Below are 24248 nucleotides of genomic sequence, written 5' to 3' on the forward strand. Positions count from 1 at the left end.
TATCTTCTTTACATTTTCTAATATTAGTTAAGTTATCCTTCATTGCCATTATTAAATAATGTCTTGAAAAGTGTAATATATAAAGTGTTTGGTAAAATACCCAATAAATGTTTAATCAAATTACTAATTGAGTTTTACCAAGGTGTTCACATACACAACATCTTGTCCTAACGACGAAATAAAACAGTTTTTAATTTAAGTAAATTTTGTATATATAACCACATAACCCTATTATTAATTTTCTTAATTAATCATAATTTATAGTTGCAAACCCATATAAATGAAATTTTTTATTCCACAATTTCAGAAACCCCATCTCCCAGGACTCCAACTCCATTGGTTGAGGGGTTGGCAAATCTTCTACAACTACGAAAACAGTGAAATTACATCGAAAAGCCTAAGATATTAAAAATTGTGATTAGCCCTCGTTTCTCACTTTCATTTTTATAACTCGATTCATGATTTTAGTCAATTAGTTTATCTTCAAGGTCGAAGTAGCAATGGAAAATTGTTTATTGACATGAGTACATACTCATTCAAAACAAATGATATATCAGACACTACAACAGTTTTGATCTACAACGATGGTTTATAACAGCGGATACTTTTATTCGATGCTATAAATACATTTTTATGCAGCGGATTTTATTATCCGCATCTATAGGTATATCTTGTGCAGCGGATTAATTTATCCGCCGCTATAGGAACCCGTGCTTACAAGTTTGTGTTTATTGAATTCATATAGCAGCGGATAAATATATCCGCCATTAAAAAATAAATAAAAAATTTAATATAAAAAGTTCTGTTCAGGTGGTTCTTTTATGTAATATGTATAAATTGAATCTAGCAGCAAATTAATAGATCTGCCACTAAAAAAATCAACCATTTTAATATAAAAATTATATTTAATGAATTTTCTTTATCAAAATTTTTTTAATTGAATATAACAGCGGCTTAGTAAGTCTGCCACTAAAAATCAATTTTTTTAATAAGTTCTATTTATTAAGTTTTTTTAAATTAAATATAGCAGCGGATTTCTATATCCGCCACTGTAAAATCAATTTTTTTTTTTTTATATAAAAAATTATGTTCAGTGAGTTCTTCCCTTTATAATTTTTTTTTAAATTAAGTATAGCAACGGATTAATATATCCGTTAGTAAAAAATTAAAATTTTTTTTTTGATATAGAAAGTTTTGTTTAATGAGTTCTTTTTTTTTTCAAATTGTTTTTAAATTGAATATAACAGCGAACTAATATATCCGTCACTAAAAAAATTAATTTAAAATTTTTTTAAGTTGAATATAGCAGCGGATACGTATATCTGCCACTAAAAAAATAAAAAAAAAATTTATATAAAAAATTATGTTCAGTAAGTTCTTGTCTTTATCAATATATTTTTTTTTTAATTTAAAAATAGCAGCGGATTAATAAATCCGCCAGTAAAAATTAATTTATTTCTTTTAAAATTAATATAGCAGCGGAGTTTATTATCCGCAGCTATTGTTACAACATTTCCGCTCTGCTGCATCTAGTTATAGCATCGGATTCTTATTTCTGCTGCAGTAGGGAGCTTTTTTTGTAGCGGATAGATGTGGCCGCTGCTATAGGAGCCATACAAAACGATTGATCGAGATGTGTTGCAGCGGAAAATAGAGTCTGTCTGTAAAACTTTCTAAACGAAAAGGCAAAGGGCGCAAAATTGTTTTCCCTCTTCCCTCTAGATTGTGATTTAAACATTGTAAATTCCAAAGTCAAATGTCATCAAAGTGTGCAAAAAATAATGTGTCTCTACATACTTCGTAGGAGAATGTAAAAATCACGAAATCTAGACCAAGTTGGCTGATTGTGACAACCCAGATTTGTTGGCCAATTTAATTGTGATTAAGAAAATGAATAATAGGATTAACTGATGAATATATTGGTTAAAATTTATGAAACAATCACTTTTAAATAAATAAGAATGAAAAAGTCTCACAACTATGTAAAGAATATTTGATTTTACTTATCTAGATTTTTTATGATCACCATCATCAATCTAAAAAATGTACGTTAAAATTAATTTGAATATTTTATCAGTTTTATTATGTTTTCTAATGTAAACTGATTTTAATGACATTACTAGGTCGATCTATGGTCTTCCACAGCAAAAAATTTCAGGGATTTTATTTCTTTATTTTTCAGATGATCAGCTGGACCTAAAGCCCCGCCACGACCTAGAAATTTTCCTGCAAATTATGTCAACCATAAGCTATAGGTCCAACCCCTTCCTATAAAGTAATATAACCTGTGGTGCAGTGTGTAGGATGAAAAAACAAGGCCACATGGATCATTGAGTAAGGAATGCTTTGCCCATGTTTTGGCAGAACTATACACTTGATCAAAAAAATTTCGATTTGATCCAAACTGCTAGAGAGAGAGAGAGAGAGAAAAGAGGATTATATAGTATATGAGTAAGAATCCTGGTAATATGACTCGTCAGGTGGCAATGACTCCATGACGTGGACAGGTTCAGGTTCCATTGATCTGTATGCCTCATGATACACTTTTTTATGGGGAAGTGCAATCATGTATCCCGAGACGTATAGATCTACGGTACTTGAACTTGTCATGTCTTGGAGTCATTTGAGTATGCCACCTGGCAAGTCATATTATCACGACTCTATGAATAATGATGAATGCACACGGTTGGGTACACGGCTGACGTGGCAAAGGCATAGAACCGCACATCTTTTCTTGCGTATCCTGATAAAAAAGATCTATGGTTCTGTGCCGTTGACACGTCAGTCACATACCTAATCATGTGCATTCATCATTGACTCATAATATCTTGGTTACATTACAATGAGTGCTTGATTAGAGGGAAAATACTTATTTGACAAATCATTTGTTAGGCAAATGATGTGGAGGCAAATCCATTTTCACCGTTTGAGCAAATCATGTAGAAAACTTGATAATTTTTTTATTTAAGTATTTTATATATAAAATGCTTATTTTTACATTTAAAAAATGCTTACATTTGTTAAACAATAAAATAAAATTTTAAAAAATGATAAAAATAAAATTAATCTGCGATTTTAAATGATAATATATGCATTTATACATTAAATCTATTTAAATGACATTTTTATTTAGGTTTACTACCTAAATTAAAAAATACTGAAAATAAATTACACTTAAAAATGGTAAAATAATTTTTTTTAAAAATGCAAAAATTAAATATTTAAAATAATATTTTTATATATGTTTAAAATAAATTAGTTTTTATTAATTTTAAATTAAACTAAAAATAATTGAAAATACCAACTTCTATGTTTTTTTTTTCTAAAAATAAAATTAATATATGATTTAAATGATAATATATTCATTCATATATTGAATCTATTTAAATATTTTTTTCTTTAGATTTGCTACTTAAATTAAAAAAATGTTAAAAATAAATTACACTAAAAAAATGATAAAATAGCGTTTGAAAAAAAAATTCAAAAATAACTATTGTAATAATATTTTTTTAAAGTCTAAAATAAATATTTTTATTATTTTTAATTAAACTAAATATAATCAATAAATACCATCTTCTACTTTTTTCCTTTATTTAATATTTTTTAATTAAACTTTATCTGTAATTTAATACTTAAAAAAGAAATTTTAACAATTATACAATAAAATAGATATTTTTGCAGTTTTTATAACTCACCACCTATGTTATAGGGATTATGAAGTCCAAGGTGGAAATTTTATTGGATTTTGACCAAAATGACCCCATTATATTAGGTTTAAATAGAAATTGAGGAGCATTTATGAGATCCAAATTTTCGTCTCACGTGGCAAATTGTTTTACTAGGGATGAGGGGTGAGAAAAGACATGCCACTACTTGAGGCAAATTGGATACAAATGAAAAATCCTTTTTCCCGATATTTGCATTTTGCCTTGATGTCAAACACCAATTTTTGAATGAAAAGTATTTTCCATGGTGATTTTCTTGCAATCAAACACGCCATTAGTACCATATCTCAGATTCAATCCTCCCATCCCAACCGCATGTTTTGAATACTCATTTCAGAGTAAAGCTTTCCTATTATTAACAACATTTTATTTATTTATTTATTTATATATTTTTATTAACCAAACGAGAGGAATATTATACATAATTTACAGTGCAAAAGGGCATTCCCCTTGGAATACATAACCCTTGAAATCTCCAACATAATTAGCTTCACTTATAAAAGAAGGCATCACGACCATAAAGAAGAACACACTACAACCACCCAATCTAGAAGCATGAACGCTCCTACATATAAGCTTCTATAATATGATAGATTAATTATATATGAAAGCTCGACTTCTTTAATTGAAAGACTAATATCGTGGTCCTTGGTTGTGACATATTCTTATTCCTTTAGAAGATGAGCATCAATCCCCATGCAGACCTTAGCTACAACTTCTTGATAGAGATGTGGAGTGGGGGCGTTGTCATGTGCGTTTTCATATTCCACAGTCCACTCCACCAAGCTCCCATTACCCTTCGGAGTGACATGAACTTCAGCATCGAAACACTTGTAATGATTCAAGACATCTCCTTCGATGATACTCAAAGTAATTGACCTTTTTTCGTCATCAATTGCTTTGATCTTCTCCTTTGCAACCAAATGATCGGGACCATCTGTTATCAGATAACCGAAAAATGAGCCATATAAGTTGATGATATATAACAATTTTCATGAAGAACTTTTGTTATTAGAAATAAATATCGTGTGAAAGATAATCCGATCCGCGGCAGGTGAATGATGAGACACATGTATCATGTTACTAGTCAATCAAGTTCCTATCCATATGATTATGGATTGCTAGATATTTAAAGACTAATAAAGATCTAAAATCATTTGAGAAAAATATATATCATTTATGTTAACATGAATCACAAATTCAAATATGATTGAAAAAGAAAAAACATAGTAAGAACCTGATAAAATATTATGAAATCTTTCCAAGAGATGAAAATTTAAGGAAACTATAACTATAAAAGAATTAAAATTGTTGGACTATTTGCTAATTTGAGTATCGGAATATCTTTAGTTGGTATGCTACAAGCAAGGTACTAATGACAAGGCTATTTGCTATCAGTGATAAATGGAAAAAAAAATTATTGGGGCATTTGAATATTTAAGTAGCTCAGATATCGATTTTGTATCATCTCACCACCAAGGACATATTTCCAAAGCCTGACAGTGCCCACACTCCTTCCATCTCCTTCAAGTATTTCAACACTCTTGTAAATCTCAGGGTGGATCTTGGAGAGGTCCATCAGATTATTCTTAAGCAATCCATAAAACTTGTCTGCAGAGCACTTGACCTCACTTTTCACCTCAAATTTTTGAGCCATTATATTTTGGGTCTTTCTCTGAAATTGTTTCCTTGCTTGATATATATAGCAGTCCTTTAGCTAAAGTTATGGTGAAGGAGAATACACTGAAAAAAAAAAAAAAAAAAAAAAAACCGAGAGAGGATAAAATGGATTCCAAAGCTAAAGTTATGGGTGAAGGAGATTACACTGAAAAAAAGAAAAGAGAGAGAATAAACTGGACCCCAAATATCAAGATGAATCCTTGTTAAATATTTAAAAAATTTATATAATACATAAAGAAAATTTCATTGTGGTGGTCAGCTTTACCATCCTTTTCACCTTATTTATTTATAATACATGTTATACCTAAAAGACGAAAAAAATTAGACCAATGATAAACTGACTACTCCCTCTGACGTGGTAGTGCATAGAACCATAGATCATTTTCCTTGTGTATCTTGAAGAAAAAAGATATATGATTCTATGCACTGCCAGGTCAAGGAGTGTAGTATAATACGTCAAAAAATTATCATTGAGATAAGAAAGGATGTATCATTCTCAAGGTGACAACTAATGCAAATAAAATAAGAAAACATATGATTTGGAAGATCTTTGAAAGATTTCAACATAATAATTAAGAACTTCTACAATTGTCATTGAAGTGTAAAATGATTATCAAAATGTTCTTGTGAGGCATATGGAATAGATATATATATATATATATATATATATATATATATTGAAGTGTAAAACGATTATCAAAATGTTCTTGTGAGGCATATGGAATATATATATATATGAGTGTTAACTTTGACAACATATGGCATCCTAAGTTGATCTAATATATAAAGTTCTTGCCAAATTTCTGTTATTACTATGCTCAGTATGTGTTCCAAAACCACAAAATTAGTGGGTGAGGATTCAAAATAAAATCAAAGTCCCTAATAGACTGACTTGCAAGAACAAGTTTTATCTTTTATTTTTTTTATTTAATTTAATGTTATAAACTAAAGACATCATGTAATTCATAGTTTCTAAATGGACTATTGAAACAAATAGTAAATAGTAAACAAGTTCCAATAGTATATAAAAGACATTATTTGTATTTGGTCCTCTCATTCTATTTGTTTGAAGTTTAACTCGTCTTTAATTAATAGATTTATGGGCTCATTATGGGATCAATGCATGTCTTGGATCACTTTGATGTATTTGAATAGGAGGTTTTATAAAATGAAATTCAGTCCCCAAACATATCTGGGATGACTATTCCACAATACCATGCCCAATTTGGATGTGTGAGACCAATTTTTGACATTAGAAGTATTTTTTTTTTGTTTGAAGGATATAAGGTCCTTTATACAAATTTTCATATATTTGGTACCTATGAAAAATATTTTTCACACTTTATGGGCAAATAATGTTTTTATAAAATAAGGATTCTGCAAACAAAAAATCATTTTATAGGCAAATGATTTGCTGCCTGATTTTCCTTGCAACCAAACATGTCCAAATAGAAAATGATGGATAAATTTGTAAGTGATGAATAAATCTCCTAATTAATTGGAAAGTGTAGACGAGCAAATTTAGTCAAAATAAGAGCACAAAAGTTGCTTCTCTCAATCTTGGGTAAATTACACTTTGACCCCATGTGATTTGGTATAATTTTATGTTGACCCCCTAACATTTTTTACAATTGCATTTACCTCCCCTTTCACGAACGGTGTTGAAGTTCGGATGCTATTGTACTATTTTACTCTCTCATTTATCTTTTTTCATAAAAAAATAAATTAAAATTTGGAACTACAAAAAAAATGGCACTACCTAAGCATTCACAAGGAAACCCATTTTTTTTTATAGGGAAGTTTTATTTATCAAGAATAATAATATTTTAAAAAGGGTAAAATAATCTTTACAAAATGTAAAAAATCATTTGTTGGGGGTAAGTGCACTCATTAGATAACTATAGGGGAAGTGAGTGCAGTTGCCAAAAAGTTAGGGGGTCAACATAGAATTATGCCAAATCATAGGGGCTGAAAGTGTATTTTACCCATTACAAAATGATTATTTCTAAATACAGACGGGAAGTCTCACAACTCACCATAAACTACATAAAGCCCAATCAATTTTCCTTTTCGAGAATATATTAAGCACCCTTGTCGGAATAGTGTACTAAGACCAAGCTTGGTGCACACACCTGCGTGTGTGTGTGTGATCATCATCATCATCTCTAACATTCGATGGTTAGTAAAATGTATATTCAGAGAAGAGGATTCAACTGTAGATGCCCTTGCAAATTATGGAATCGAATCTAATAGAGATAGATTTTCTCAAATTTCCCAGAAAATGTAAAGTAGCATATCATGGGGGATTGGTTTGTTTGTAATTTAAGGGCATGTTCCTTTGTTTCTTAGTACAAAATTCATTTACTTAGCAAAAATAAAAATCACCATCGATAAAGAAAAAATATTTATAAAACTTGTGTAAACATGTGAGGTTCATGGGTTTGGACTCTACTATATGGGTTTAAAAGTCGTCACCATTCAAGATTAAGGTGTGAATGGACACCAAAAGTGGTTTTATAAAATCTATCTTTTTGGTATATACTCATACTGACTCACATCAATAGAAATGGTAGTCTACCTAAAAAATTAGGTAGAGAGGCTTTGTTGAGGGACAAGGAAGGTGTTAGACATCTTGTCTCTCACATCAAGTGATGATTATTAAAAGATGGTCATAAGTGAAGTGGAAATACTATTATTATTATTATTATTTGGTATGTTTTGAAGTTAGAAGAGATAATAATGGATTTATGAATAAAATGAACTATAGTTTGATTGGTAAAATCAAGCAAAAGAGTAAGCGAGAAAGTTAAAAGGAAAATGGGTGCTTGCTGAATTTTTTTGTGGGCTTGGGACTTGAATGCAAATCCACTTAAATTTCACTCTTTTAGACCCCAAAACACTTACACGTACTTACATACTCACTTAGGAGTAGTTTTGTGTTGGTGGTATTGATTATTGTTAAGTTGGGACGATGGGGATATTAAGGCCTGGAAGGTTATGGCTTTAGGTGTATGTGATGATGAGAATTGAAAACCTAAATCACAGGACTCTATGGAATTCCTGTAAAAAATCAAGGTTTTCTAGGATGGTCTGCTACATTAAATAGGATGAACACATAAAATTAATATATAAGTTGAGTTTCTATGCTAAGTGTGAAAAAATATAGCATACGTAAATTCTCTATTCCCTACTTGATTAGGACATTATTGTACAATGTTGTGTATCTGATTTAGAATAATGCACAGTGGATTTGGATGAAGTTAGAGAAATAGATAAAATGCCTATTCATGTTTAAAATTTTATCTTTTTGATGTGTTTTCATTCTTTCAAAATATTATCTTCTAAATCACATACAGCACTGTGAATGAGACAATTCTTTCTTAAACACATTTTTATATCTGTATATGACTTTCTTGTATATTTTGATTCTACCGTACTACACATTTATATTTTACTGATGTCCTTGTCATCTGTTTCCTTTCCCCTCTCTTTTAATTAACTGCGGTCTTCTCTGTGTATGACAAGCTGTGTCGTTTTTCTGCCTTTCCTGATTTATTGCCAGGTGAAGAAGGCCTTAAAAAGAGTTGGGGTTCAGGTAACTTGTGGAAATACAAAAATTTCACAAAGTTTGCAAGGCGATGACAAGAAAAACTTAACTTTTTGTGTTAAAATACAATAAATTGTCTTTCTAGAAATATTTATAAAAGCCATAGTTTTGCAGATTCATAAATTCTCATTGAAATCTTCATAGAACATTGTTTTTCCATAGGAGATATTAATCTTTTTATGATCTATCATAGCTGTTCCATTGTGTTACATGCATTTCTTGGAGATAAAATGAACGATCATTTAGATTTCCAAATTTATATTTGTAGGGTTGTACCCTTAATATCATTTTCGATCCTTTTTTTAATCCTTTACAATATATCTTAATTATAATACAATTTTTCTTTTCTGTCATTAAAATGGTGGAGGCACTTTTGCTGACCCGAAAAATAGAGCTTCACAGAGGATCAGTTCTTGGAGGGTTTCTTTTTCACTTTGGGGATTATGCTCGAACCTCACTATGAATGTTGTAGGATGCAACATACAAATCATTAATTTCACACAAACAATCGATAATATTCAGGGCTCATTAGAAGAACTCGAGCTTTGAACGACTGTTGTTGATAGGTAAATAGTATCCTCCCTCTATTTAAAATAATTAAAACTTTCGTTGTGAAAATATAATTTTCCAGATTATATGAAGATATGTAAACCTCGTCGTATTATCTCACTGACATTAGTACTCAAGAGCCAGTGAACTATTATGAGGATGATTTTACACCAGAACATGGGGCTGATAGGTTCTCTTAGTCCCTCGATTCTGCTCGTCTTGATATTGGTTAGGGCATTACATATAAAATTCCTTCAACCTACAAGCAGCTCGTGGCATCTCTTATGTTGCCCAATTTCAGATATTCAGTTCGATGAGTATCACTTAAAGGGCACCTTGGATATGGAGTCCCTAGCTGTGATGATGTACAGTGATAATACATTGAGTCCTCAAAGCCAATCCGGGATAGGTGAGCCTCAGCCCCAATTTGAAACACTTAAAGTTAGATTAAAGGACCTGTTTACTTATTATGAGATGATCTTGGAGATAGGAAATACATGAGGTTGGTATTCATGAATTTCCATAGGAAACAACTAGACAATGCCTAGAGGTTTTCAGAAACATTTTAGTGTCTTTTTTAATCCGACTATGATCTTTTTTTAAACGTTAAACAAACTTATTTCTATTTCACTGCCTTGCTGTAAATAATTTATTTTCACTTCTGTACACTTCACTGAGTTGATTTGCTTGCCTGGTGAAATTGAAGGTGAGTAGGTTGGTTAAATTAAGAGTTCTGATAATATGATTCGTCAGGTGGCATACTCAAATGACCTCATGATGTGGACAAGTTCGGTAACCCTAAATCTGTATGCCTCAGGATACACAGTTCCCTCAGGATACACGTTTTTATGAGGGAGTGATATCGTGTACCCTGAGACATACAGATCTACAGTACCCGAACTTTTCATGTCGAAGAGTCCTTTGAGTATGCCACCTGGCAAGTCATACTATCACAACTCTTAAATTAATGCATGGGGCACCCATCTGATTTATTTTTATTTTGTATTTATCGTTGTTGTTGGTCAGTATTAAATAATGATGTATTAAATTGTGTATTTAGTGATTTGGGCATTGCAGCTTTTTTCCTCCCATCAGAAACCATTGATCAGATTGAGTGCAAATATGCCAGCAAGAGAGGAGCTAAAAAATGATAGATTATGAAAATTTAGGAGTTTTTTTTTTTTAAACTCTACTTTTGTATTTCAGATCTTACAAGGATTCTCCTTGTGTGAAAGAAGCAAGTATCCTTGGGTTTCACTCTCTCGACTGATTTTACTTTCTTTTGCACTTACCAGCACCAAGAGAAATGAGAAATGAAAAGGAAAGAGTTTAATCGCAGCTGGGCACGTGCTACTTTAACTAGGTTTTAATATAAAAAATACATATGGCGGAGGATATTTCCGCCATAACAGGTATTATCTCATTTTTTTTTAAAAAAACTGCTTACTGCAATCAATTGTGCATCCGCCAGTATAGGTACCTCTTTTTACGAAGGAAGATATTATCTGCAGCTATTTTTGGCGATGGGAGCAGCACAGACGGATGGCAATTCCACCACTCATCCACATCAATTTATCTTCAACGACGGAAAATGGATTTGTATATGCGGATATATCCACCGATATATATCATAAATGTTGTAGTATATAAGTAGTTGGATACAAATATCCTTAATAAAATCAAGTAAAAAATTGGATATGGATATCCAAATATAGAATCTGATATGAATATGAATATTTGTTTCATCCGACCCACAAGGCCACACCTAACCCATTGCCAACCCTAATCTCATATAGGATTCTAATCATAGAAAATTACTAATGTGAACACATAATCATAGTATGGGAGTGGGTAGGATAACAAAATATATACCATGTGGTAAATGCTTTGCCAACATCTTGACAAACCTACCCACTTGATTAAAATTTCAATGATTTTTTTGTGTATAGTGGGTATCCCCACCCTTTGGGTGAGACTTATCCTATGGTCAAATGCACCACCACCCATAAAGTCCTATGTGCAACTGGTTGAGTCAAGGGTCAATCATACCCAGGTGAGTGGTCTAAGGAATTTAGTGTTTCGTGGGGTTTTGAACACTTGACTTACACTAATTCCTTAGAAGCCTATCAAGACACGACTTGCCATTAGGCGGCCAACCCCTTAGGATTAACATTTCAATGATTTGGCCATGCATAATTACTCGCACACCAAATCCATATGTTTTATTCTCACTTAGGATCGAATGAGATATGGACTTAACTTTCCGCAATACTAACATCTAGTTTTATCTAATTCTAGAGAATTGAAGACATATAACTTTGATAAAAATGATAATGTAGAGATATAGTCGATGACGAATGAACTCAAGATATCAATGAATTTGCTCTCATTGATGATTTAGTGATTTACACTTTCTCGGCTTCTTCTAATTGGAACTGTACCCCTCAAGTTCTCTAGACCGTCCTCATTAGTATATGTATTTTGAAAAGAAAAATCCAAATAAAAGAAGGGGTGAAAATTTCAAATGAATCTCATTAGTTGGCTTCTATTTTTATTTGAGTTAAGTGGGCACTCTCCATAAAACCACTCCTCACATTAATCTTCATTTAAGGATTATTCAAACAAATGTTTTAAAAATCTAATCGATAATTGAACCAAAATTTTGCTCAACTGGTCGGACCGTAGTCCAACCAAGGTTCAATTTGGTCAAACCGATTTATATATATATACATGGTCAAGATCATGTGTTTTCTCATTAGTATATATAAAATATTCATGATGAATAAATAAAATATAAGATGTAGAGAAACTAAATTTCACTTTATATATATATATACACATGGTCAAGATCATGTGTTTTCTCATTTTCTTCGAGGCTTCAAAAGTTTTCAATGTTCAATCTTTACTTTATGAAAAATAAAAAACCCTAAAAAAATGTTAAAAGTTTTGATTTAATTAGGAATATTTTTTTATTTATATAAAGATTCCTAAAAAAATGTTATTGAGTAGATTGATAGGCTTTATTTGTTAGAATTATAGTTATAGTAGGTTTCTATATTTATTTGGTACTAAATATTAGATTGACATAGATGCTATTTGTTAGATTTCTACATTATTTGGTATTAAAAATCTAAAGCATGTAAACTACTTACCAAATTTTCAAGATTTTCTAATTTTGCAAGAGAGAAGTATTCAAAAGTTTTCATTTTTTCAAGAACTGCTTCTTAAAAACCTCCGGTTTGTATGATTGAACCATCGATTTTCAAAAAACCGGTCTTTCTTAATTGAATAATGGTTCATTAAGAATCAAACCAATTTTAGATAAAATTCAATTGGACTTTGTCAAACTGCTGGTTTGGTCCGGTTTTTAAAACACTAATTCAAACTTATATACCCAAATTACCCTTAACCTTGTCAGCTTAATAAAAACATATTGAATAATGAGCTTTGGACTTTAGTGTATACACACAATGGAGATAAAATGATAAATCCATTCCATTTGAGCACGGATTCAGATTGTTTGGGATAACCTATTCCAAGCTAATTAAGTTGTAATAATCAACTAACCCTAAATCAATAGGTAAAAGAATTGTAAGTGACATAGGATGTTGAAAGTGCCTCGACACTTTTTATCATAAATAAAAAATATATAATTAATAATTGGGGGATTTTTATGGAATGGAGATTTGCCACCTAATTTAGGTCTATGAATAAAAAATTTGACTCCGAATGAATTTGGGTCGGTCCACAAGTAAGAAAAATGGGTAAGGATTCGAGTTGCAAGTTTCGGAAGGTGTTAGTCATTGAACCTGCCCGATCAAGATGACTAATCTCTACTACAATTCAAAATTAATCTAAAGTCGAGAGAGTAAGACTAAGGTCAAAATAATGGGTTAAAATATCATAAGGTCAAATTAAAACAAATTAAAGTCAAGGTTAAGGCCCAAAGAGTTAGGTCTGATCATCATCATTGTGTGCCAAATGCCAATCAAATCCCATGGCTATAATTCTCCAAAAAATTAAATACATCATCCTTTCCTAATTTTGTATTTAAGGAATCATAAAACAACCTTAATTTTCGGTTAATTTTGCAAGATCCACATGGCATATATCAGTAAGTCAATTTGCTAATTAATGCACAAAAATCAGTGAATCTATTTATTAGCCATATTTTGGAATAAAAAACTTAATTTATATACCATGCCTGGTGCACACAAATCTGTGAGTCCACTCACTTGCCGTGTTTAATGAGAAATTTTCCAATAAAATTGATCTTATGCACCAAAAATCAGTGAGTTGGCTCACTTATACCTGTTAGAAAAAAGATAATTCCAACTTCGCCCCATCCACACACAAAAAACGATGATTTGGCTCAATGAAAAATAAATTTATGCAAAAGGAGATTAATTCACTACTTACCTCAAATTTGAAATAACCACCAAATTGGTCCGATTAAACGAATTCCCAAAACTAGAAGAACTCGTTATCTTTGAATTAGACCAGATGATACATGTAAGATATTTCAAAAAGAAAGTTGAAATTTTCAGTCTCCAATCCAATCCAAAGGTCCCAAGATCATCTCAACGGCATATAAGTAGGTAGACTGAATTAATCACAGGCTCAAATTAATGTCTACGCAGATACCATGTTGCACTTCTAGCTGATAAATTGCTTACAAACTCACCTTCCTTGATGAAATTGTTACCCACAGAACTTTAGAGGGTCAACTGAGAATGATCACAAAGTAGCCATTAAGTAGTCTATATCGGCTCGCTCAATGCCCGATGTCCGAGGCACTCCAAAGGGTAAAAAGAAAAAAACAAGCTGTCTTGATCCTACATTTGAGTATGACCACACACTATAATAGTGAATCTGAATCATAATTTCATGTGAGATGATTCAAGCTAATATGGTTAAAAGATAAATCAAAATTTACACCCAAGCAATATCTTTTATGATTGAAATTCAGATCCATGATAACGTGACCTTTCTATCCCTGCAATAATGGGCTGAATCAGTAATAAAGAAAATGAATTTGAAAATCGAAAAGAACTCAACCAACCTTGACTTAATCCAAGTTAGAATACAAAGCCGAAATAGATGCTCGGTTGTTCGGACTCCTTCAGAGTGTTCGTATGTCTTATACCGTCACAAAAGTAACCTTTGCAATCTTAAGCAAGACGTGAAGAGAGGGTAGGAAAAAAAAAAAAAAAGAAGTCCTGAGAATGAAGGAAAAAAGAGATAGAAAGAGAAAGAGAATGGCTTCTCTGTGTAGGACGTTGAAAGCCTCAAGAATTGGAATTTTTTTTTTTTTTTTAAAGAAATCTTGAGTGTCCAACCCGAATGTTGTTCCTTTTTGTTTCTACAAAGAATTCATGATTCTCCTAAGATCTTGAGAATGGGTTGGGAATTGTGTGAATACTCGAACGTACCTAATTCTATATGATCTTCTAGATTTTCTATATCTTTTCTTTTGAGTCCAACGAAAATCAAAAAATTTCATGCGAATGGATTTCCTCTTACTTTTGTCCCTTTTTTGAATTAACGAGCAAGAGTTTCCAAGAATTTATTTTTCTTTCCCTAGAGTTCAATTTGTGTTGGTTTTCTACTTCGTTAAACTTTTACATTTTCTTTAGTTAACTTGAGCTAGGATATGGAGTTCCTAAAGAAAATGGTTTGTTTCTATTTTTTTATATCATTTTTGTTTGAAGGTTTTATTATTGTTTCTGATTTTGGACTTCTAAGTTATTGGAATGGAGAATCTAAAAAGATCTTTGAGAGGTACTTTACTTATTAACAAAAAGAAAGTAAGGCTAGTTTTCCTATTCACTCTCTTTCCCAACGACTAAAGAAGATGTACCCTCCTCCTCCTCCTCCTCTCCGCAATGTGAAAAAAGTCAAAATTTGATGGCCCTGGGCAGTCAAATTTCATAAAATTCCATGACCAAGGGGTTGAGTTGGTGTTGAATTTTTCATTGTCAAAATTTTTTTTTCTTGATGGGCCGAAACTTCAAATTAATGAAGGGTGGGAGAAATTCGACAACTCTCTAAACCATCAAATTTGAGAACATTAAAAATTTTGACGGTCCTAGACCGTCAAAATTAACTTTCTAAAATTTGAGTCTTTGCTCCTCAATTTTTTCTGTCGAATTTTCCAATTTTCACGTAGTGCTCCAACTCCTCCACCCTAGACTTTAAAGCTAATTGATGTATACCCTTTGTAGATACGTGGTTTCGTCATTATGATGGCCACCTCTACTAAGGATTGGAGTCGCCACCATCCATGTTGTAAGTGGGTGTGAATGGTCACCCGATGTGCATTTTGCAAAAAAATGACATTTTTGGCATATGGTGACTCGCGATGGATAAGGATTGATCAAACCTTGAGATTCGAGATAAGTGGCTCGATTGGAGAAAAGGGAAAGTGCTAGGCACCATTTTCTCCCCCCAAGTGGCGGTAACCTCAAAGAACTCAGTCATTTGATTTAAGAAAATGTGAAAAATAAAGTATCATGTGTGTGCATTTGTACCCTAAGTAGAGATTTACTTTCGGCTCGATCATAGGATCATCTCATTGAAAGAGATGATCCTAATGGATCATTTGCCTTGAGATCTACTCATCTTAAATCCATTTAAAATAAATGAAGAGGAGATGGGATAATAGAAGAGGGAGGAGGAGAGGGTAGAGAGAAGAGGGGGTATGGAGTCTTGAACCCACCTTGAAGCTTCTCTTCTCTTCTTTCTTTCTTCTTTTATGTTTTCTTGAATCCTTAGTAGACTATGAGAGAGTGTGTATATATTTTTTTAGAAGATTATTGTGAAGGTAGAATAGTAGAGGAGAGGTGAGTAGAGATTTAAGTTCTTTTTTGTGTGAGACTTGGTGTAGAGTTAGTAAGAGAGAATTGGTATAAGAGAATTGATAATAGTAGTTGGTAGTGAGAATTGGGGGGGGGTTTGAGAAAAGGATGAGGGTATTTATAGATGTTGAGGGGTTATTTTAGGGATAGAATGAGGTAAAGTGGGAGAGAGTAGAGAATGACATCTTTTAAAGGTGGGGGGTATGAAATTAGGAGTTGGGAGAGGGGTAATTATGTAATGAGGGTAAATGGGTTGTGTTTTGATCCAAATGATTTGGATCTTACCCAAACCATTTAGGTGGAGTGTTTGGTGAGGTGAGATGATGGGTGTTTAAGAGGGTGGTTGATTGATTGAGTGGTGTTTGATTTAAATTAATTGTGGTTGGGAGAGAATGAGTTTTTGAAGGGGGTGTAAGTTTAGGTTGTAGAGATGGTAGATTAGAGGAAGGTGGTGGTTGGTTAGTAGGGAGTGATGATAGTAGGTTATGGGAGGGGGTGGGTTGATGTGTGGGTAGATGAGGTTTAAAGAAAATTAATGGGATAGGTAGTTGGATGAGGGAGGTGAGATGGGATGATAACATGTGTCATATTTGATTATCAAGATGGTGATTAGTTGATGTGGGTAGTGGTTTGTGGGTTAGGATTATGGGTTGGATGTCAATTGGATATGGATAAAGGCTTGTGGGCTTTTTAATGTATTGAGCTTGGGTTATGGAATGGTTTTGAGTTATTGGATTGGGTAGGGTTTGTTTTGAATTGGATTTTTGAGGGTGTAGGTTAGTTTTAGATTTTAGGTGATGTGGGATTGAGTTTAGGTTAGGGGCGGAGGTGAGAAATGTAATTTGTGAGTGTTGAGAGTTTGCGGGCTTTAGGTGGGCTTAGGGTAATTAGATTCGGGAGTGGAACGGTGAAGGTAGAGGAAGTGATAGATGTCCCAAGTCTCACATTTTTAGTTTTATCTATTTTTTTTAGATTTTGAAATTATTGAATTAATCAAAATGCCACGTGTTGGCAAATCGGGCTTTTTAGGCCCGTTTGTGAACTTTATCAAAAATTTGGCATTTTTGATTTTGGAAGCAGAGCGGTGAATATTGGGAAAGCGGAGAGTTGGCCGAGTTCTCTTGGCGGGCCTCCCAAATCATTAGGAGGTCTTAGGGGCCTTGATTTGATCAAAATGTCACTTTTAAATGACTTGGGCCCTTGAGGGCAGTTGGCTCATTTATTTGAAAAATCTGTATTTTTGGGCCCTTTCGAGTAGTGGCCCGTTCAAATTGAAGTGTCTATACCCTTCACATGCATTGTTGGCCAAAGGACCCTTAATCCAATCATTATTTTGTGGAAAATTTATTTGTTAATGTTTTCAAATTTGTTAAATATATATATATTTTTTGTTAATTTGTTAATATTTCAGATTTACTTTTAAAATTGGTTCGAGTGGAATTTACTTGGTTAATTTGATTATGTTAAAAATTGTTGATCGATTGGTCAAATTTTTTCGTTATCAAATGGAATCGGTTAAGGTTGATTAGAAACTAAATCAAATTGTTGATTGATTGTTAGTTGGATTGATCGATTAAAAATTTAATTTATTTTTTAATTTGATTAAAAACTATATTGGTTAGAAGTTTTAATTGATTAAATATTTTTAAATTGGTTAAAAAAATTTCAATGTTGATTAAATATTTATTATAGTTTGAGATTTAAATGTTTTAATTCATACTTTCGATTTAGGTTTAATTTTAAGTTTTAGATTTAAATTAGAGCTTCAATGTTTGAACTAAAGTTTCAATTTTTGAATTTGACCACTTCACATAGTCGAAGGTCGTCATTTTATGTAAAAAATTATCATTCTGAGCAATGGAAATATTCATTTCATATGGAAATTTGGTTTTCCTAAGCATATGGGATCTCTATGTTTTGTCAATTTGCATGAATGTTGTTGAAATATTTATTTTCAATCATGATTTTTTAGGATTTGAAGTTTTTAAATAAAGGTCGAACTTCAAGGGAGATTTGGTCATTTTTGCAATTTTTCATAAATTTCTTCATTTTCATCGATTTTAGTCACGTTAGACTCGAAATCACATTTCAAGAGTAATGAAAGTACTTTTGAGACATTTCAATTGTTTGAAACCCACGAGAGGTATTTTTATTATTTTGTCATTTTTTACGAATTTCAACGTGTGACTTCTTTGTGTCCCAATGTAATTATTTTTAAGTCTCAATGGCGCATTTTCCTAGCGTTTTTAGGTATTTAGGTCATCGAAATGTGTGACAAGTCTAAACGTACGTATTTGCTAAATTAAGTGTAAAGTGTGACAATCAGAATCGTGTGTAATTTTTTACTTTGAGTATGCCAAATAAGAACAGGATGAAATCACAACAAAGATAGGATTGGAGAAAATTGTAAAAATGCCTCTCCCTAACTTTCAACTTTTGGCATATTTGACCAAGTAAGGAATTGTTGAATCCAGCAAATGCAAGAATGGGATGTCTAGATATTTAATTAATAGGTCTTAGCCACAATTTTTTTTAGTAGATAATTCTTTCTACAATAATTAATATTCTATACAGAAACTTTGGTGAATTTATTCTACTATTTAACCCTTAATCTCTTTGCATGTCTTTGGGACTCTAGGATGATCAATGGATAATAGAAGAAACTCTTTTTCAAAATGTAATATATATTAAATATTTCATCACATAAAATATTTATCTCCTTGTGTGAAAGAAACAAGTATCATTGGCTTTCACTCTCCTGACTGATTTTACTTTCTTTTGCAATTAGCAACATCAAGAGACATGAAAAAGGAAAGCGTTTAATTACAGCTGGGCACGAGCCTTGCACGTGCTACTTTAGCTATTTTAATTTTTTTAAAAATACATCTATAGCGGCGGATATTTCTGCTGCAACAGGTATTATTTCTTTTTTTCTTTTTTTAAATTACTTAATGTGTTCGATTGTGCATCTGCCACTATTGGTACCTCTTGTTGCAATGGAAGATATTATCCGCAGCTATTTTTAGTGACGAGGGCAGCACAGGCGAATGGCACTTCCGCTACTCATCCACCGCAATTTATCTTCAACATAGGCTTCTCCTATTGAAGAAGACACCTCCAACATAGAGTAGAACACACTACAACATACAACTCGACACTAAATAAATGGATTTGTCATGTGGATATATCTGCCGCTATATATCATAAATGTTGTAGTATATAAGTAGTTGGATACAAATATCTTTAATAAAATCAAGTAAAAAATTGGATATGGATATCCAAATATAGAATCCGATATGAATATGAAATATGCTTCATCCGACCCACACGGCCACACCTAACCCATTGCCAACCCTAATCTCATATAGGATTCTAGTCATAGAAAATTACTAATGTGAGCATATACTCTTCATATGGGAGTGGGTAGGATAGAAAAATATGTACAGAAAATTACTAATGCAAACATATAGTCGTCATATGGGAATGGGAAGGATAGCAAACTATATACCATTTGTTAAATGCTTTGCCAACATCTTGACAAACCTACCAACTTAATTAAAATTTCACTGATTTTTTTTTTTTTTTTCTTATAGTGGGTATCCCCACCCTTTGGGTGAGACTAATCTCACTGTCACATGTACCACCCCCTCATAAAGTCCTCTGTGCAACTGGTTGAGTTGACCTTGGAGAGTGGCCCCCAGGAATTCATTACTTCATGGGTTTTTAACACTTGACCTACCCTTCCTGAGTAGTTTATCAAGACTCGGCTTGCCACTAGGTCAATCCCTTTGGATTTAAAATTTCAATGATTTGACCATAATTACTCGCACACTAAATCAATATGTTTTATTCTCACTTACGATCGAATGAGATATGAACTTAAAGTAGTAATATCTACTTGCTTTTGTTGTAATATTGGTTGTGTTTGTATCTAGAATGGGAACTACATCTCGGATTCAAACCATGGTAGGAGTAAACTGGAGAAAGGGATATCTGGACACAAAATGTAGTGAGGACAAGACTATCCAGGGGCTCCAATAGTGAAAGTCGCCAAATGGTGGACCATCACAGGATCGATGTGCGTTTCTCAAATGTATGTTTGACGTTTAATTTCTTACTAAATTTTTCCTAAGGTGTTTTAATTTATGTAGTCAAATAAAAGTTTTAGTCAAAATATATTGCACAACCGATATTTTAAAATCAAAGGGATAGAAAGATAAATTCCCGACAAAAATTTTACATGCACAGATGGAAAATTTTGTCCAGGTATGTAACTATTTGAAAATCATATCTGATTACGTATCTTGATCAAAAGTTTAACCAATTTTTGTATCTAAAGTTTTTTTTTCTTAGAGTCCATCTAAACTTACTAATTGAGTAAGATTTCAACTCTTAGTAAGGATCATTGAGATTGCCTTGCTGCATCCAACAATATGATCTGATGCCACAGGGTTGTAGATTGGGGACAGAATTCTATGTATTTTGAAAAAGAATTAAAAAAAATTATTTTTCACCGTTGAATTTTAATTTTAAATTTGAGAGCTTCGTGGATGTTTGATAGCCATCCATTTTAAAAACCTAGATCAAGGCCCCCAAAAAAATTCTTTTTAAATTTTTTTTTTTTTTGGATCTTAGTTTTTTCATGAAATCTAGAGGTCTGTGGTGTTGGATTGCCAATGTGGTAATTCATTTAGGCTCAAGGACCCTTAGTAAGAGTTAAAATCTTACTAAGTTAGTGAGGAAAGTGTTTTTCCATTTTCAGACAGTGGTGAGGGGCATGGGCCCTAGAAATGCATAACATTAATTTTAGAAATTCCCATCAGATCTTCAACATAGGCTTCTCCTATTGAAGAAGACATCTCCAACATAGAGGAGAACACACTACAACGTACAACTCAACTTCCAAGCATGAAAGCCCCTAACTAAACTTCAACAAATACAGATTGTTTTATTTAAAGAGAAACATCATCATCATTGACGATTATGACTTATTTTTATTCCTTGGAAAGATGAGCATCCATGCCCTTGCAGATCTTAGCAAATAAGTCCATATAATGATGTGGAGTAGGGACCTCATCATGAACATTTTCGAAATCCACAGTCCACTCCACCAAGCTTCCATCACCCTTTGGAACGACATGAATTTCAATATCAAAACAGTTGTAATGATTCATGACATCTCCTTCGATGACACTAAAAATGATTGATCTGTTTTCTTCATCAATGGCTTTGGTCTTCTCCTTGACATACAAAATGTCATCAGGATTTGCCCCTGTGATCAAATAATAAAAAGCTGAACATAAATATTATGGAAAAGAGATAGTGAGACTCCAAGTTGAACGATGAGACATGTATTTATTAGGCAGATTTACCAAAACATGCACCACATTTCAACTATATTACTTGTCAAGCAAGTCGGGATCATTGCTCTTGAGAAGTCACCAACTACATGATCTATCATTGTTAGAAATATATAATAAACATTCAAAATAATCAGAAAATAACAATTAAATCAATCGTGATCATATGAAAAATAAATAAATAAACAAATAAATTTCTATAGTACATATGGAAACTTTCTATAAATAAGACAATGATTAAGATGTATAATTCATTCTTTTTGTATTAATGAATTTTTTTTGAGTGTTCATTAATTTAAGCATCGGAGTATCTTTAATTGAAATCCTGCATCGAATACGACATATATTCGTGAATCGAATCTCATATTACTTGCATGGATTCCCAAAACTGGTCCCCCAAACCTTCCCCTTACACATCCAAAAAAAATGTAAAAAAACTATAGAAAAAATAAATTGTTGGTGTATTTGAACATTTAATTAAGTTGATATCGTTTCATCAAATTACCTAAGACATATTTCCAAAGCCTGACAGAGCCTACACTCTTTCCATCTCCTTCAAGTATTTCAACACTCTTGTAATTCTCAGGGTGGATCTTGGTGAGATCCATTAGATTGTTCTTAAGCAATCCAAAGTATTTGTCTGCAGAGCACTTGATCTCACATTTGATCGAAAACTTGTGAGCCATTTTCTTGGTGGTGTCTCTCAATTGTTCTTGAGGTGCCATTATATAGTAGTTCTTCAACTAAATTATAGGTGAAGGTGATAAGATTTAAAACAAAAGGAAATAAATACAGTGGACCCCAAATATAAAGATGAATCTTGATATAATTATTGCTCCATCAAGGCTTGGTACTCTGTGATATGGACATGTTCACATGGTCACTGACAATATTTTCATTTTATTAATATGAGTCGTGATAATCTGATCCCCATTGTGGCATACTCAAAATATTCTCTTGACGTGGCATATGCTAGAATCATAGATTTTATGCCTCGGGATATACATATGCACATCCCACACATGGGGGAGACTGAAAATCATTACTCCATTAATGTATTAGAGTTTGCCCGTATCCTCTTTGAGATTAAAGGGTAAAAGTGAAAAAAAAAAAAAAAAAAAACCTACCAACCAAACAAACAAAATTAGGAAAATTACTAAGGATTTTTTGAGGTTATAACATAAAAGATGAAAAATATTAAAGTGAGCTAAAAAAATATATATATAATAAAAGTAGAGAGGGTGATGAGGAAAGATAATAATGTGGCCTAAAAGAAAATCGTTATTGCATGGGATGTTTATCCTCGTTGGATGGAAGTTTATCCCTCACAAAAGTGGGCCTTACAATTATATCTTATTATATAGATAGGATTAGGCTCTTTGCAGTTGCACCAACCATTTGTGCTCACTGAACTAACTGACAACAAATTTTCGGGTGGAATTCATAGAGGTAAATGGGTGCAATTAGTATAAACAGTGGATATATATCCCTTGAACCTGACCACAGTTACAAGTTGAAGAATCGTGGACCAACTTATTTTTTTAAACCACTTTTAATGGGGTTATAAATTTCGGAATGAGCTAATATTTTGTGAGGATGATCTTCTTACATAGAGATCATCCTCACAAAACATCAGCCAATTCCAAAACTTTTCACCCATATATTGCAAATTATTTGGCACAATGTTTAGTTTTGGATAATATCATATGTATATATATGTATTATCACAATTAAGAGGAAGAATTTGACCGCAAATAATAGAAGAAAAAATATTTGAAATAACATTTAAAATAGATTTCAATACAATTATTAAGAACTTGTACAGTCTCCCTTCAAGTGTGTGTCCCACGATTTTCTTGATGCTCTTGTGAAATGTCACCTATAACCTAGGGCTGCAACTTGGGCGGGCTGGCCCGAACTCTACCCGGGCGTAACCTAATCAATGGGCAAGCCTGAGCTGAGTTACATAGAAGATGAGTTGAGCTAGGGTTAGAATATCTTAACCCGATTTCAATTCGGGTTGAGCTCAGGTTGACGGTAGAAGAAGTCCAATTAATATTTTTATATTAATTATAGATTTTTTATTGAGCTTTTTTATTCCATTTTCTTATTATGAGTTGTAGACAATTAATCAATATTAACGTGAACTTTGGATTATTCCATCCTAGTGTCGAGTTCCATGCTCACAAATTTAGTGGTTGAGAATTCAAAATAAAATAAAAATCCCTCATAAAGGGATTTTCTTGATCATCTTTTTTAAACATATCAGGAACAAGACACATCATGTAACTCATTGTTTCTAGAAGGATTATTGAGTATTGAACATAATTCACAAGCACCAATGTGTAGCAACAAAAAAAAAAATCGTATGTGCTTGACTTCTCTTAAATTAATGGATTTGTGGACTCGATTATGACTCAATTATTCTAATTGGGTGTGTGAGCACAAGGTCTTTATTGAGTTTAGTCCA

At 32.3% G+C, this 24248-nt stretch overlaps 2 protein-coding genes across 2 annotated transcripts; both read right to left on the reverse strand.

The window, feature by feature from the left end:
• Positions 1-4077: 4077 nt before the first annotated feature.
• Positions 4078-5419, reverse strand: LOC147394053 (major latex protein 146-like). The gene is made up of 2 exons (XM_086454458.1): positions 5199-5419; positions 4078-4662 (listed from the first exon to the last, which is right to left on the reverse strand). Exons 1-2 carry the CDS (start codon positions 5380-5382, stop codon positions 4391-4393), a joined length of 456 nt encoding a protein of 151 aa, XP_086310584.1. The 5' UTR covers positions 5383-5419; the 3' UTR covers positions 4078-4390.
• A 15765-nt stretch (positions 5420-21184) lies between these two features.
• On the reverse strand, positions 21185-22509 carry LOC147394054 (MLP-like protein 423). The gene is made up of 2 exons (XM_086454457.1): positions 22284-22509; positions 21185-21690 (listed from the first exon to the last, which is right to left on the reverse strand). The coding sequence occupies exons 1-2, from the start codon at positions 22501-22503 to the stop codon at positions 21413-21415; spliced, it is 498 nt and encodes a 165-aa protein (XP_086310583.1). The 5' UTR covers positions 22504-22509; the 3' UTR covers positions 21185-21412.
• Between the last annotated feature and the right edge of the window lie 1739 nt (positions 22510-24248).

The sequence above is a fragment of the Akebia trifoliata genome, chromosome 9 (assembly GCF_017979445.1).
Source record: "Akebia trifoliata isolate Shusen 1 chromosome 9, ASM1797944v1, whole genome shotgun sequence".
Taxonomy (NCBI): Eukaryota; Viridiplantae; Streptophyta; class Magnoliopsida; order Ranunculales; family Lardizabalaceae; genus Akebia; species Akebia trifoliata.

Coding starts and splice junctions, on each gene's coding strand:
- LOC147394053 (XM_086454458.1), bottom strand. CDS start 5,382: ATGGCTCAAAAATTTGAGGTGAAAAGTGAGGTCAAGTGCTCTGCAGAC. Junction 4,663..5,198: donor TTGGAAATATGTCCTTGGTG/GTGAGATGATAC, acceptor ATCTGATAACAG/ATGGTCCCGATCATTTGGTT.
- LOC147394054 (XM_086454457.1), bottom strand. CDS start 22,503: ATGGCACCTCAAGAACAATTGAGAGACACCACCAAGAAAATGGCTCAC. Junction 21,691..22,283: donor GCTTTGGAAATATGTCTTAG/GTAATTTGATGA, acceptor ATTTGATCACAG/GGGCAAATCCTGATGACATT.